Below are 12,289 nucleotides of genomic sequence, written 5' to 3'. Positions count from 1 at the left end.
AGTACAAAACATTTTGAATCAAGAAACCAATATGGATAATTGATTAATTAAAAACTAATTTTTGACTTAAAAACAATTGTTTTGGATAAAAATATTACAAATAAATTTTTACTTAAAACAAGTGTTTTGAAACAAAAAGTTAAAAATCATTTTTTAAAGGGAAAACGATGTTTTTTTGCCCCTGAATTGTTTTACTTTTGGAAATTTGGCTCCTATAAATTGATTTGAACAAATTTAATCTTTTAATTGTTTATAGTGTGACACATTTAGTCCTTAATTAGAATGATATAATTACAAATTTTATTAATAAGTCATTTTTTCATGGGGTTATATTTGTCAATTACTCTACACATTATATTTCTAAAGACTTAGAATAGATATTAGGTGCACTTTGAAAGTTTGGATCTAAATAATCCAATAAATATAATTTTGAGGCAAAACCTTAAAATTTAAGGAAAAAAAATGCTAAGTCCCTCTAATTCTAGTAAAAAAGCAATTAGGTAAACTAAAAAAGTATGCAATTAAATCATATTCTACTTTGAAAATATGTGAAATTCACTTATATAAAATTCTAAAAATCATGCAATTATTATTATTTTTGTAGGTAGATTGAAATCTTATCAAGTAAATGATGATGTGACATTGATTGCACAATTTTGTAGAATAGAGTAGCTATTCAATTCAACATATATTATTCAGTTTGATGATCTTATTACATTTTTATTATAGATAGAGAGACCTATTTGACTCTTATCTCAAAAACTTATTTTCAAATCGTAACCTCAAAAATTATTTTGACACTTTTATAAAAATCTTTTGAGTAGATTATATTATACGATTATGCAAGTTTCATAAAAAACAAAGATTAAAAGAAAGGATATGAAACTTTGAGTTCACAATAATAATAATAATAATAATAATAATAATAATAATAATACAAATAATAATTTTTATGATGTACGGAATAAAAATTTTAGTTATTGAGTTTTTCTTCAATTCCTCCAATCTTGAAACTTCTAATATATTGATCTTGAAGAGTGAAAATTCTCCAATTTAATACCTGTAACTGCAAAAACACTTGACAACAAGTATTTAGGGACATGTCAGCCACTTAAGACATATCTCATGATTTACCTCATCCACCATGTTCAGTGTAGAAACATTGAAAAAATCCTTAAGTTTGGAGTTCAAATTTATAAGATCCAATGTTGTTTTTTCCATTTTTGGTAGGAGGCAGGGGGCAACACTAAATAAAGGCAAATTGGAATTCAATATGCTTTTAAATTAATGCATCTAACTAATTGATTAGACTTTGTGTTAATTAATTAGATATATGTTTGTCCTAAGGTGAGCTGGCTCCAAAGTCCAAACTCATTGGAGTAGACAGAAACACAAGGGACTAGGTAGCATTAACTAGAAGAAGCTAGCTAGTCTCCGGGAGTAGGAACAAACGTACGTGAAAAATAAGGACTACTACGTATGCAGCAAAACGTAGTTACCAAAGCACAGATTGTGGATTTGGATCAGGCAAAGACGACAAAAAAGATTCATTGAAGATAGAGCTCTCCATTTGCCGACTTAATCTGTAATTTATAGCTAGGGGTTTAACTATGCAATACAGTAATAATAATACAACACAAATGTCAATAAAAGTGGGTAAAACTTATGTATTGCGATTAGATAATACTTATCAATTAAAGACTTTATAATTTGACAATCAAATAATTATGTATTACCCATCACATTGGGCCAAATTTTTATCACCAGAAAATACGAAATTCTAAACTACTAATATTTTAAATTTTGTTTCGGATGAAAGGTATGTTGAGAAATTAGAGACAATGATACGCATTAGTTGCATTCTAATGAGTGTGTGGATGAGATGATGTCTATTCCAATTTGATAAGCCCTAGAATTGATGTGTGTAGGGTTAGTTGTATTAGACTTATATACCCCCCCCCCCTCACCCCCAAATATATATAAGTATGCTCAAATGCGGTCGCTTCTTCTCATGTGGTCGGTGCGGCCGCTTGAAATATACACCACTAGTGTTAACAAAATGCGCCAATAGTGTTAGGAAAATACACAACAATGAAAAAGCACAAATACACCAAAAAAACACACAGCACACCAAAAATAATGCACCATAACTCCCCACACCTAATTGTGTATGTTCGAACACTGTATGCTGCTTTTATGCATATACCTAATGGTGTATTTTTGGGTGATGCGTACCTAATGGTGCATATTTATGTTGTGCATTTTCTAACATTGTGTGGTACATATTTGCATACCTAATGGTGCAACCGCACTTACTGCATGTTAAGGCACTCGCGATCACATTTGAACTCTATTCTCTCTCTCTCTCTCTCTCTAAATATATATAGTACTATTGACTCTGTTACAATGTAGTTTTTCTTACGGTTACTTTAGGTGCATAATTTTTCTTCTTAAAGTGCGTGTTTTTCTTTCTTAAGTTGCGTGGTTGGTATGCTTAAGGTGCGTCGGTGTTGAAATGTAAGGTGAGTGAACATAAAGCTTAAGGTGTGTGGTTTTCCTTAAGGTGCGTCGGTGTTGAAATGTAAGGTGAGTGAACATAAAGCTTAAGGTGTGTGGTTTTCCTTAAGGTGCGTGATTTGTATGCTTAAGGTGTGTGAGTTGTTGAAACTTAACGTGCGCAATTTTAAAACCTTAGGTGCGTGGTTTGTATTTTTAAGGTGTGTGATTTGTGTACTTAAGGTGTGTCGGCCTAAAACTTTAGGTGCACGTGGTTTGTGTTTCTAAGGTGCTTTGTTTGTGTACTTAATTAATGTGCGTGATTTGTGTACTTAAGGTGCGCTATTGTAATGTTTAAGGTGCGTAACCGCCCAATCGCACGGGAATCCTTCCTCGCACCTGAACCCTTATATATATATATATATATAGCCGGGCTAATATATATGATAACATTTTATTAGTGATTATATATATTTTGTTGTTATCCCTACTTGTTACCAAAGGCCACAAGCCCCTATTATTTAAGCGGAGAAACACCCAAAATGTTGGACGATGTATTCTAGGCTTGTTTCTTGATTCAGCTTATTTGTTTTCTCTGCCTATACTATATATATTATTGTTGAAATAGAGATTATTGTATATTCCAAAAGATCACGTTTCCATTTATCTATTTATTTGCTTACCCCGTTTCAAAATGTTGGAAATTTAATTTTCTAGTTTGGCCTGGAAGTGTGTTGTAGAAACCCATTCGAAATATGATATTCTGCAAAGTTGATGTCAGTATTTAGAATTTTTGTTTGTTCAAGTATTTCCAAATAGGGTTTTCGATCCGAGTTTCTTCAAAAGCCTATCCACAGCAAGACAACCCTGGCCCAAATCAGGAATTCTGGCAAATTATACTGGACAAAAATTGATATCTGTGAGATGGGTCGGATAAGAAAATAGGAATAAAGGTTAAATAAGTCATTGGATTGTATACGATAATGTTATTAGGCTACTAAACTAAAAAAAAATTGCAATTGAGTCCCTAAACTAACTTATTTCATGTAATTTGTCAAATTAACAAGTTTTTCAGGTCACCTTAAATTGAAATTATTTTTAAAAAAAAAACTTTAAAAGAATTATTTAAAATTTAAAAAAATAAATAAACAACAGAACGTCGGCAGGAGACGAAGAAACTCGGCCGAGACATTCTGTTTCTTTTTAATAATTATTTTAAGTTAAAAAAATAAATTTGAGAAACCTGCAAATTAGAAAAATTGTATGAAATTGGTAAGTTTAAGGATCTAATTGTAATTTTTTTAGATTTAGTGGCCTATTTGCATTATGATATGCAGTTTAATAACCTATTTGACTCTTATTCCTATGAAAATATAATACATATACGAAAAATTATAATACTAATTATGAATAAAGTGTTTGTTACTTATAAAAAAATGTAATACAAAAAAATTTATCTTTTATATTTTGATTTAAAAGTATTACTTTTTTTTTCTCACAAGTATTACACTCGTCATTGTAAGTAACAAACACTTTTTTAATACTACTAATTACAATGTAGTATCTGTTCATAACTACTTTCTCAACCTATTGAAGTACAAAAAGACAACAACGCCTCCATTGAGACTCAAACCCACCCTCTTCCACATGAGGGTGCAACTAGGTGCCACTAGACCACAAGGTTATTAGCAAGTAACAAACACTTTATTCTTCATTAATACTATATTTTTAATATAAGTATTACACTTTCATCTTGACTTGACTAGTCTCCGTCACTCATTATAGTATGCAATATGGATAAAGGTTTTACTACATGTACTCCCAAATTCTACTACATCACTTTTATTCCATGATGTGTCAACCATATATAGGATATTTTCATCGTGTATCCCAAGAAAAGTGTCTACATCCAATATTTGTGAGGAGTAGAAGTTGAGAGTAAGAAATGAGAGTTCATGTCATATTTTCATATGAATAATGAATAAATGCCTATTTTTAATATCCTAAAGGTTCTTTATTTAGTATTATAGTATATAATAAACCTTTATTACACAAATAATGAACCTTCAAAAAAGAAGGTTCAATATATTTAAAATGAATATTTAATATATTAAAAATATATTTTATGTTAGTAATTTACCTTACAAGTTAATGATGATCCAGATTGAAAAATTCATAATAGTAATTTGAGAGTGAGGCAGAAGAGCTAAAACTAGATCTCTCTATACATAAAGTTGTGCTCCACAAAAGGCTTAGGCCATCCATGATCCATCCTACAGGCTACAGAGACAAGGTTATCACTCACAACTATTTCATCTGTTTCCTTCATTCTTTGATGGATTGGAAAACAAAGACAAAAACTAGTTTAATTTCTTAATAAGGAAAACCAGAAAACACCCAAAGAAAGTACACATTGATGCTGCTAAGAAACTGAATGCCTACCCTTTCTTAAAGGTGAAGATTTTGCTTCTTCCATGGTGGAGCCAAGGCTGTCCGATGAATCCGATCCGCTGTTCTCCCCGCCCTGTCCGCCTTTGCTGCTGCTTGACCACATTCTCGAGAACATCCTTTTTGACATTAGCAAGCCTTTCACTTTACTAATGGCCGCCTTGTCAGCATTATTATTATTATTGTTGCTCTTAACTCTCTCCGCTGCACTCCTATTCCCCAATCGAAGCGCAGCCAGCTCGCCTCTCAAAGCTTTAAGCTCGTCCGCAGAGGCTACTGCATCCCAGTCTTCTTCTGGATTAGTCGCCACGGATCTTGAGCTCCCATACGAGGTGCTGTTGAGGTCCTTGATGGCTCTGGGAAGATCGGGAGTGCTGCAACCAGAAGATGCTGCATTGGCCTTCACTTGCTCGAAAAACAGAACCTGTACGATCACTCGCATAGGGAGTCTCTCGTTCTGAACAGCGTGCATGCAGGCCTCTACCGAGAGCTTTTTGCAGTCCATCAGCCTGCATATTCTCTTCCGCTCGCTCTTGCTGATCCCAGGGTGCCTCTAAAGCAATACCACTTATTATATATGCATCAGAAAATGTTCAATCTAGCATTCATTAGTCACAATAGCATGTTTAAAGACTAGATACTGATTGTTTTTGTTTTTGTTTTTTTTTTTTTTGAGTACTATTGACTCTGTTACAATGTAGTATCTGTTTTGTTCATCTGTTCATTGTTACTTTCTCAACCAAATGAAGCACAAGTAGCCAATATCGCCTCCATGTGGGGTGCAACCGGGTGCCACTAGACCACTAGATACTGATTGTTAAAATATTTATTTTGGGATTTTGCATTGTATTATATATCTTAAGAAAAAGGGTGGGGGGTGAAGAAATCTCACCTTGAGGTACATGTCAATTGCACGGTAAAGTCCATCGTGAGAAGGGCGGGGAAAGCTTGAGACCATCTCAGCCAAACCAACAAATGTTGACGAGGGCAGATTGGGGTCTTCTGCAATCCCAGCAAGGTACCCATCTACTAACTTTGCCACCATCAGTTTTGATGCTTCGGATAAAATGCCTGGCTTTTGAGCATGGTTGATCTCACCGCTAGTTTCATCAGAGTCTTGATCACGCGACATAAACTCTTTCAGCATTTGCTGGACAACGTGGACATCGTACAGGCTTGTTGTATCCCCATTTGAGGCTCGAATCAGAAGATCATTCACAGAGGCCTCCTCCAGTTGATGTCCGATTCTTTTGACTAGTTCCCCCTTGGTATGTTCTCCTAAATCAAGTGAAATGGATAGTTTCAACAATTTGAGTAAGAAACCACAAGAGACGCTGCCTTTCTCAGCAGGCAGAAGCCACACAACTGTATCCAATATTGAGCTATATTTCGAAGCATCATTGTTCTGGATGAGACCCTTGCCAAAGCCTTGCAACTTTCTCGAAGCATAAGCTTTCAGAGCTTCTCCGATGACTTCATCAGAGACAATCCCTTTGTTCTTGATACTCATAATAACGCGTTTATATGTATCTACTACTTCAAGTTCAGACAAGTCTTCAACCCACCAATCCTTTGGCACCATCCGGCTTCTTGCACCGTGCAAGTTGGGATCAATGTCATTCTCCTCGTGAATCTTTTTCCGGTTATATGTATAGGACCAATCCACCTTGGAAACATCAATACATGCCCTGGAAGCTATAGCTTCAACGCAATGGCCGACCAACTTCAACTCCTCACACATAGGCAAGTGAGATTTTGTGGTTTGAAGAACTATTATCGAATCCTTCCAGCTTTTAAGTATGCTCGAGTTCAAGAAAACATCAATCTTGTAAATGAGGTTTCCTTTCTCGACACTTTCATTCATTTCCAGATACTCAGCAGCACATCGTGCTGCAATCAGATTGTAAGCATTCAGTGTTACGGTCATACCATAGCAGAACTTGGCACATGTTTCAAAGGCAGTGTGCCCTCCGGGAATGTCGTGAATGTGCACTTCATCACCATTTCCTTCATTTGAGTTCGTAACCAGCTTTTGCAAATGAGCACTCTTGGACAGAAGAGGAAACTGCAGCACCAGTTTGGGCAGTCAATCAGTATCAAGTATTCAACGCGAAAATTGAACTGATGGGAAGTATTGACAGGTCAAAAAGGGGAACGGGAAAAGGTTCCTTCGCATAAAGATTGTTAAATGCATGCTTCGGAAAATTAGTTCATAACTTCATACTCACCCTAAATAGCAGATATCTATTTCAGACAATCACAGAACTATATGTTAGCACTAGTAATCGATGTTCTTGTTAGTTCTACTAAATCCTATCTCATATTCAGGTTAAACTTCTTAATAAAAAAGATATAGGCTCTATGAACAAATGGATAAATGGAAGTAATTTCAAACAGCCACTGTTAAATTTATGTGTGCTTTTGAAAGAACCGAGCAGAGACATCTTCACAATATTATTAAATACTGGCAGGGCTTCTCATTCACCGTTCCCTCAAAGATAAATTGAAAATGAAAATAAATAACAACAGAAGGATGCTTTAAGTTTTTTAATGCTTCCACTAGTCTAACAAAGCAAAACTGCTGAAACAAAACATTTACCGCTATTTAAAAGTAAACATGTAGTTATCATCGTACCTTATGCAAGTAAAATTTCACATCCCCAATATGAATGATGATGTCGGATGCCAACTCAGAAGCAACATATCTGCAGGATAGCTTCTCAGTTTCGGAAATTTACTAAAGGAAAATGAACTAATAAGCAGCTTAATAACGACATTACTACATGTCTACGCGTGAAGAAAACACGACAGATAAGTATAAGCAAATGTATTACAAAATTCCATTTTAAAATTTGAAGTCCATCAAATTCACTGAGATCTCAATGAAAAACAATATGCAAACAACCAAAGATATTTTAGAGGAATAGATCACATTTTTCAATATCACTTTCCGACGGAACTCAGCTAGCACATATTCTCTCTTCAAATTTGAAGATGAATTTGTGTTTCAATGGAAAAGGAAGGATTAGAGGGATAAAACTACACACAAAATCAACAGAACCCCAGAAAATTTAAAATAGTAAAAGAAAAAAAAAATCAGATAAACAAACTGCTATTAATCCACCACAATACTAACAATGACGACCGCTAGTAATAAACTTTTGAGAAGGCTAGGCTAGCAAAACATCTTACCTGAGGTTGTTCCCTTCTGATTGGAAGCAATCAGGCTTGGATCCAAGTTTCATGAACTTCATCTTGGCAACTTCAAGATTTGTTCCTCCTTGAAACTTCAACTCTTATACTTCAATGTCACTCAACTGATAACTGTAAAATGAAATAATACCCCTGTGTTCATTGGCTGACAGGCTAAAAGATCAAATACAACTAACCCCAAAATCTGGGCAGAGTCCCAAAAACAGAAAATAGAAGGACTCAAAGGTGTGGGGACCAAATTTCTGAACTTCAAGGGAAGGGTAATAAGATTCCAAGATGGGAAGGATATATGCCTTGTATGACCGAATCTTGACAGCAACCAAGGCAGGGGCAGTTTTACAGGTAGAGAAATGGATCGGAGAAATAGAAGAAATGGTTAAGTGCAGTTATTTTATGTTTAAAGAAATGATTCACTTAAACGGGGAAGAGAGCCAGAGCTAAGAAATTGTTTCCTTGATCGACGGCAAAGCCCATGGACCCCGGGCAACCTAGTCAGTCCAGGAGACATAACCAGCAGATTCTCAACACTAAATTATTCTCAAAACCAGAGACACATCCACTAGCATCAATCTGACTGCACCCACGTCTCTCCTTCTCATTTCTTTATTCCGTTCTCTCTCTCTCTCTCTCTTAGACTGTACTCTATGTCTTCTAATTCCATTTCTCTCCAGCATAAACAATATTACTAAAAGCTTCATTAAAGATTCATTACTTCAAAATCTCCAATCAGTGTTATAAAGTTCCAAAGTTTCCACCTCATAAAGAACTCACATGTTTGTAAATCTAGCATGCTTAACATATATGCATATATAATCATATTTTTAAATGTATATATACCTGCTGCAACGGAAAACAGCATCTCGCTGTCAGTTGAAGAAACCACCACAACGGTAGACAGCAAGCATCTCCCCCACAGTTTTTGCAAAGCTGGAATATAAAAAATCCAAATGAGTATCAGAGAATATCATAAAATAGACAGGACAGCCATGTATTTATATATATGCATTATTTAAGGCGAAATCATACATCAGCAAACACCAAAATCTGAGGTAACCCAAAGAATCATTTCATCAAACGCAAATCTTGCAGTTATTAAAATAACATAGGCATCTAGAAACTAAGAAAAGATGAAAGAAACTCCCCTTCAAAACCATGTTTTTTAAATTTCATCTTAGCTTCAATTCCTCCTTGATTTTCAATAGACAACCAACCCAAAAGTCACTCTCCTTGTAAACCTCAACAAAACCCAAGACTTGCTACTTACATTAACCCTTGTACAACACAACAAGTCGTCTTTTTCACATACATCAAGACAGGCATATGTAGAATCACTACTATACCCTAAAATGTCACCTCCAATCTGCACCTTAATTGCTTCAAGAAACAACTTTGAGGATGGCCGGTAGTCAATCCAAAGTAGACAAATGAGGCCAAACCCACATGTACAAATCTATCAACAACAACTTGTGCACACAAACCAACCAAAAGAAACTACAGAGGCCACCGCCATTATGTATTTCTTTTTTTTTTTTTTCTTTTTCTGCAATCATCCAACTAACCACTACTTCATGCTAAAAAAGAAAGCTCTGAGCTTTACCAGTTTTGTTAGAACCGGCGTTTATACTTCATGGTACCAGAATTTTCCTTTCTTGTTAAAAATGAAAGCAAAAGTGGACACCTCGCCCCAATATATTTCGTTTTCTATATATATATATATATATATATATATATATATATATATATTTGCTCTTGCTTTTTACTACTCTCAAGTCTCAATTTTCAGGGGAAAGTGGATACTATCATCTTTTCTGTGTGCGAGATTAAGACACCACGGCTTGTGTTGTTACGCACGCCCCACTGACATCCAGCTTTCTTTCTCTCCCCCTGTTCTCTAAGTCAAAGTCAACTCGAAAGTTGCACGGATTTTGAAAGCTTAGAATTACAATAAAAAACTCTTCAAAAAAAAAAAAGAAGAAAGAATTATAATAAAAAAAATTAATTACTCTTCATTCACTATTCCGAAATTATTGATTTGGTCTTTTACTAATTTTTTTGAACAATTAAATTCTTTCAACTTTAAAAATCTTAGCAAATTTAATCTTTCGTTTGTTGTGCCGTTAAACATCCGTTAATTCGAGACCAAATTGATAATTTTAATATAGTTAAGGAGCCATTTTGACACATGCACCAATGAATAATAAACACGATAGACAAAATGAGACAGATAGAGTGTTTATAACTAAACATAACATTCTTAAGGGAACGATAGTAGATTTTTTTTGTCAATCAAAGATACAACTAAATATGATATATAATTTGTATTCGATATTATCAATACCAATATTAATAAAAATCAATATAATGAAATATACCATTTTAATCAATGTAATGGAGAAACCTTTAAAATCTAATTAAATTATTCATTAAAATGGTAAATTAACAATAATGAAGCAAGCGGAATATAAAATTTGGCTATGGTAGCTAGTATGGTAAGGTGTAAATTAAAGAACCTAAGAACTAAGGCTCCTATTAGCTTCAAGTTTATTATACATAGGTATAATGGAATGTTTTATTGTTTCAGATTTCCTTCACAAGATAGATAAACAAATATTTACTTTGGATATATGTATAAAATAAAATTTTAAAAAATTGACATGATTGTTGAGTCACCGTAATTTACCTATTTATTTTGTTGTTGGGACAAAGTCTAAAGGCTTTGGAGGTGATAAAATTTTACTTTTTATAAGTAAAAAATAAGTTTATCATAAAAATTGTTATTTGTACTAGGTTTGCAAGTTAAGCCACTTGATTTGTGATTATTCCTCAACTCCTCATGCCCTAACCTAATAATGGTTCCTCTCATTTGATATGAACTCTCTCTCTCAGACAATTACACTTGAATTCCGAATCGGAAAATACTACATGGACTCCCATTTCAAACTCTCAACTTGTACTCTCTTACAAACTTTTGATGTAGACACATATCTTGAGACCCACATGATAAAAGTATCCAATCCTTATTTGCCACATCAGGGAGTAAAGGGAGTAAAAGTGATGGAGTAAAATTTGGGAGCACATGTAGTAGAACTGTACTCTTCCGAATCATATGTAAATGCAAGTGGAAATTAAAAGTTGCTAGGTGGATCGTAAAATATTATGATTAAATTAAACATTTATATATCAAAATGGCTTATCAAACTCAATAACTCATCATCACCTTTCACCATCATAGTACAAATTTTCTCCAAGCAAGATAGTTTCCAAAATTTTGTCCCATGCCCCACCATCACTTTTTTCTTTCGTAACTTAGAAATTTCTTCTGCCATTTTAAGTTTCTAAATCAATATATATATATAGTAGAATTCAGATGCGGCTTGCTCCTTAAGTGCAGCCGTACGACTATTTTGCAGCCATTAAATTACAGCAAGTTAGCAAATCAACGCTCAATATATATGTGTTAAAATATACATCATTCTACGTACTAAAATGCACCAGAGTATAAATTAAAACACACTATTCCACACTATAACCAAATGCACATATTCACTTAAAATTTATTATATCAACATACATAATAAAACGCATCATTCTACGTATTAAAATGCATCACAACTGCTTCATGTCCGATTATAAACACTGCACTATTACACATATTAAAAAGCATGTGTTAAAATATGCACCATTCTACGTATTAAAATGCACCACAACGTGTATTAAAGTGCACAATTCCACTTATTGAAAATCCTCATCCCAGATTATAAACATGCACTATTACACTTATTAGAAAATATATGTTAAAATACACACCATTCTACGTATTAAAATGCACTAGAGGACGGATTAAAACACATCATTCTACACCACAGTTATATGTACCAACATACGTAATAAAATGTACCACAACATGTATTAAAACGCACCACACCATGTACTAAAATACACAATTTCAATTCACGTAATATAGATACTAAAATTACCATAACACCCTCCATTTAACATACGCGAATTGCAATTTCCTAAACACTAAGATTATATTGCCACCTTTATATTACTCCAATTCGACGACAAATATGCCGTCACACAACCGCATAGGAGCTTCAGACCCCATCCCCACCCCCCACCCCCCCCCCCC

General features: G+C 34.1%; 1 protein-coding gene across 6 annotated transcripts; it reads right to left on the bottom strand.

The window, feature by feature from the left end:
* Window positions 1-4,696: 4,696 nt before the first annotated feature.
* LOC116015587 (BTB/POZ domain-containing protein NPY2-like) lies at window positions 4,697-9,846 on the bottom strand. Of its 6 annotated transcripts, none has more exons than XM_031255887.1 (6): window positions 9,755-9,846; window positions 8,995-9,084; window positions 8,137-8,268; window positions 7,580-7,649; window positions 5,837-7,009; window positions 4,697-5,497 (listed from the first exon to the last, which is right to left on the bottom strand). In XM_031255887.1, the coding sequence occupies exons 3-6, from the start codon at window positions 8,196-8,198 to the stop codon at window positions 4,919-4,921; spliced, it is 1,884 nt and encodes a 627-aa protein (XP_031111747.1). In that variant the 5' UTR covers window positions 8,199-8,268; window positions 8,995-9,084; window positions 9,755-9,846; the 3' UTR covers window positions 4,697-4,918. The 6 variants fall into 6 exon arrangements, with proteins under 6 accessions (XP_031111747.1, XP_031111585.1, XP_031111666.1 ...); XM_031255725.1 differs by lacking the exon at window positions 9,755-9,846 and adding an exon at window positions 9,184-9,676; XM_031255806.1 differs by lacking the exon at window positions 9,755-9,846 and adding an exon at window positions 9,422-9,676.
* Window positions 9,847-12,289: the final 2,443 nt, after the last annotated feature.

This window comes from Ipomoea triloba, chromosome 1 (assembly GCF_003576645.1).
Source record: "Ipomoea triloba cultivar NCNSP0323 chromosome 1, ASM357664v1".
Classification (NCBI taxonomy): domain Eukaryota; kingdom Viridiplantae; phylum Streptophyta; class Magnoliopsida; order Solanales; family Convolvulaceae; genus Ipomoea; species Ipomoea triloba.
The sequence above is the reverse complement of the archived record's forward strand: the minus strand, read 5'-3'. Positions and strand labels throughout refer to the sequence as shown.

Bases quoted from the DNA above. Each gene is read 5' to 3' on its own strand.
- LOC116015587 (XM_031255887.1), bottom strand. From the start codon at position 8,198: ATGAAGTTCATGAAACTTGGATCCAAGCCTGATTGCTTCCAATCAGAA. The intron at 7,650-8,136 runs GTAAGATGTTTT...GCTATCCTGCAG, and splicing joins TCAGAAGGGAACAACCTCAG to ATATGTTGCTTCTGAGTTGG. The intron at 7,010-7,579 runs GTACGATGATAA...CTGGTGCTGCAG, and splicing joins TGAAATTTTACTTGCATAAG to TTTCCTCTTCTGTCCAAGAG.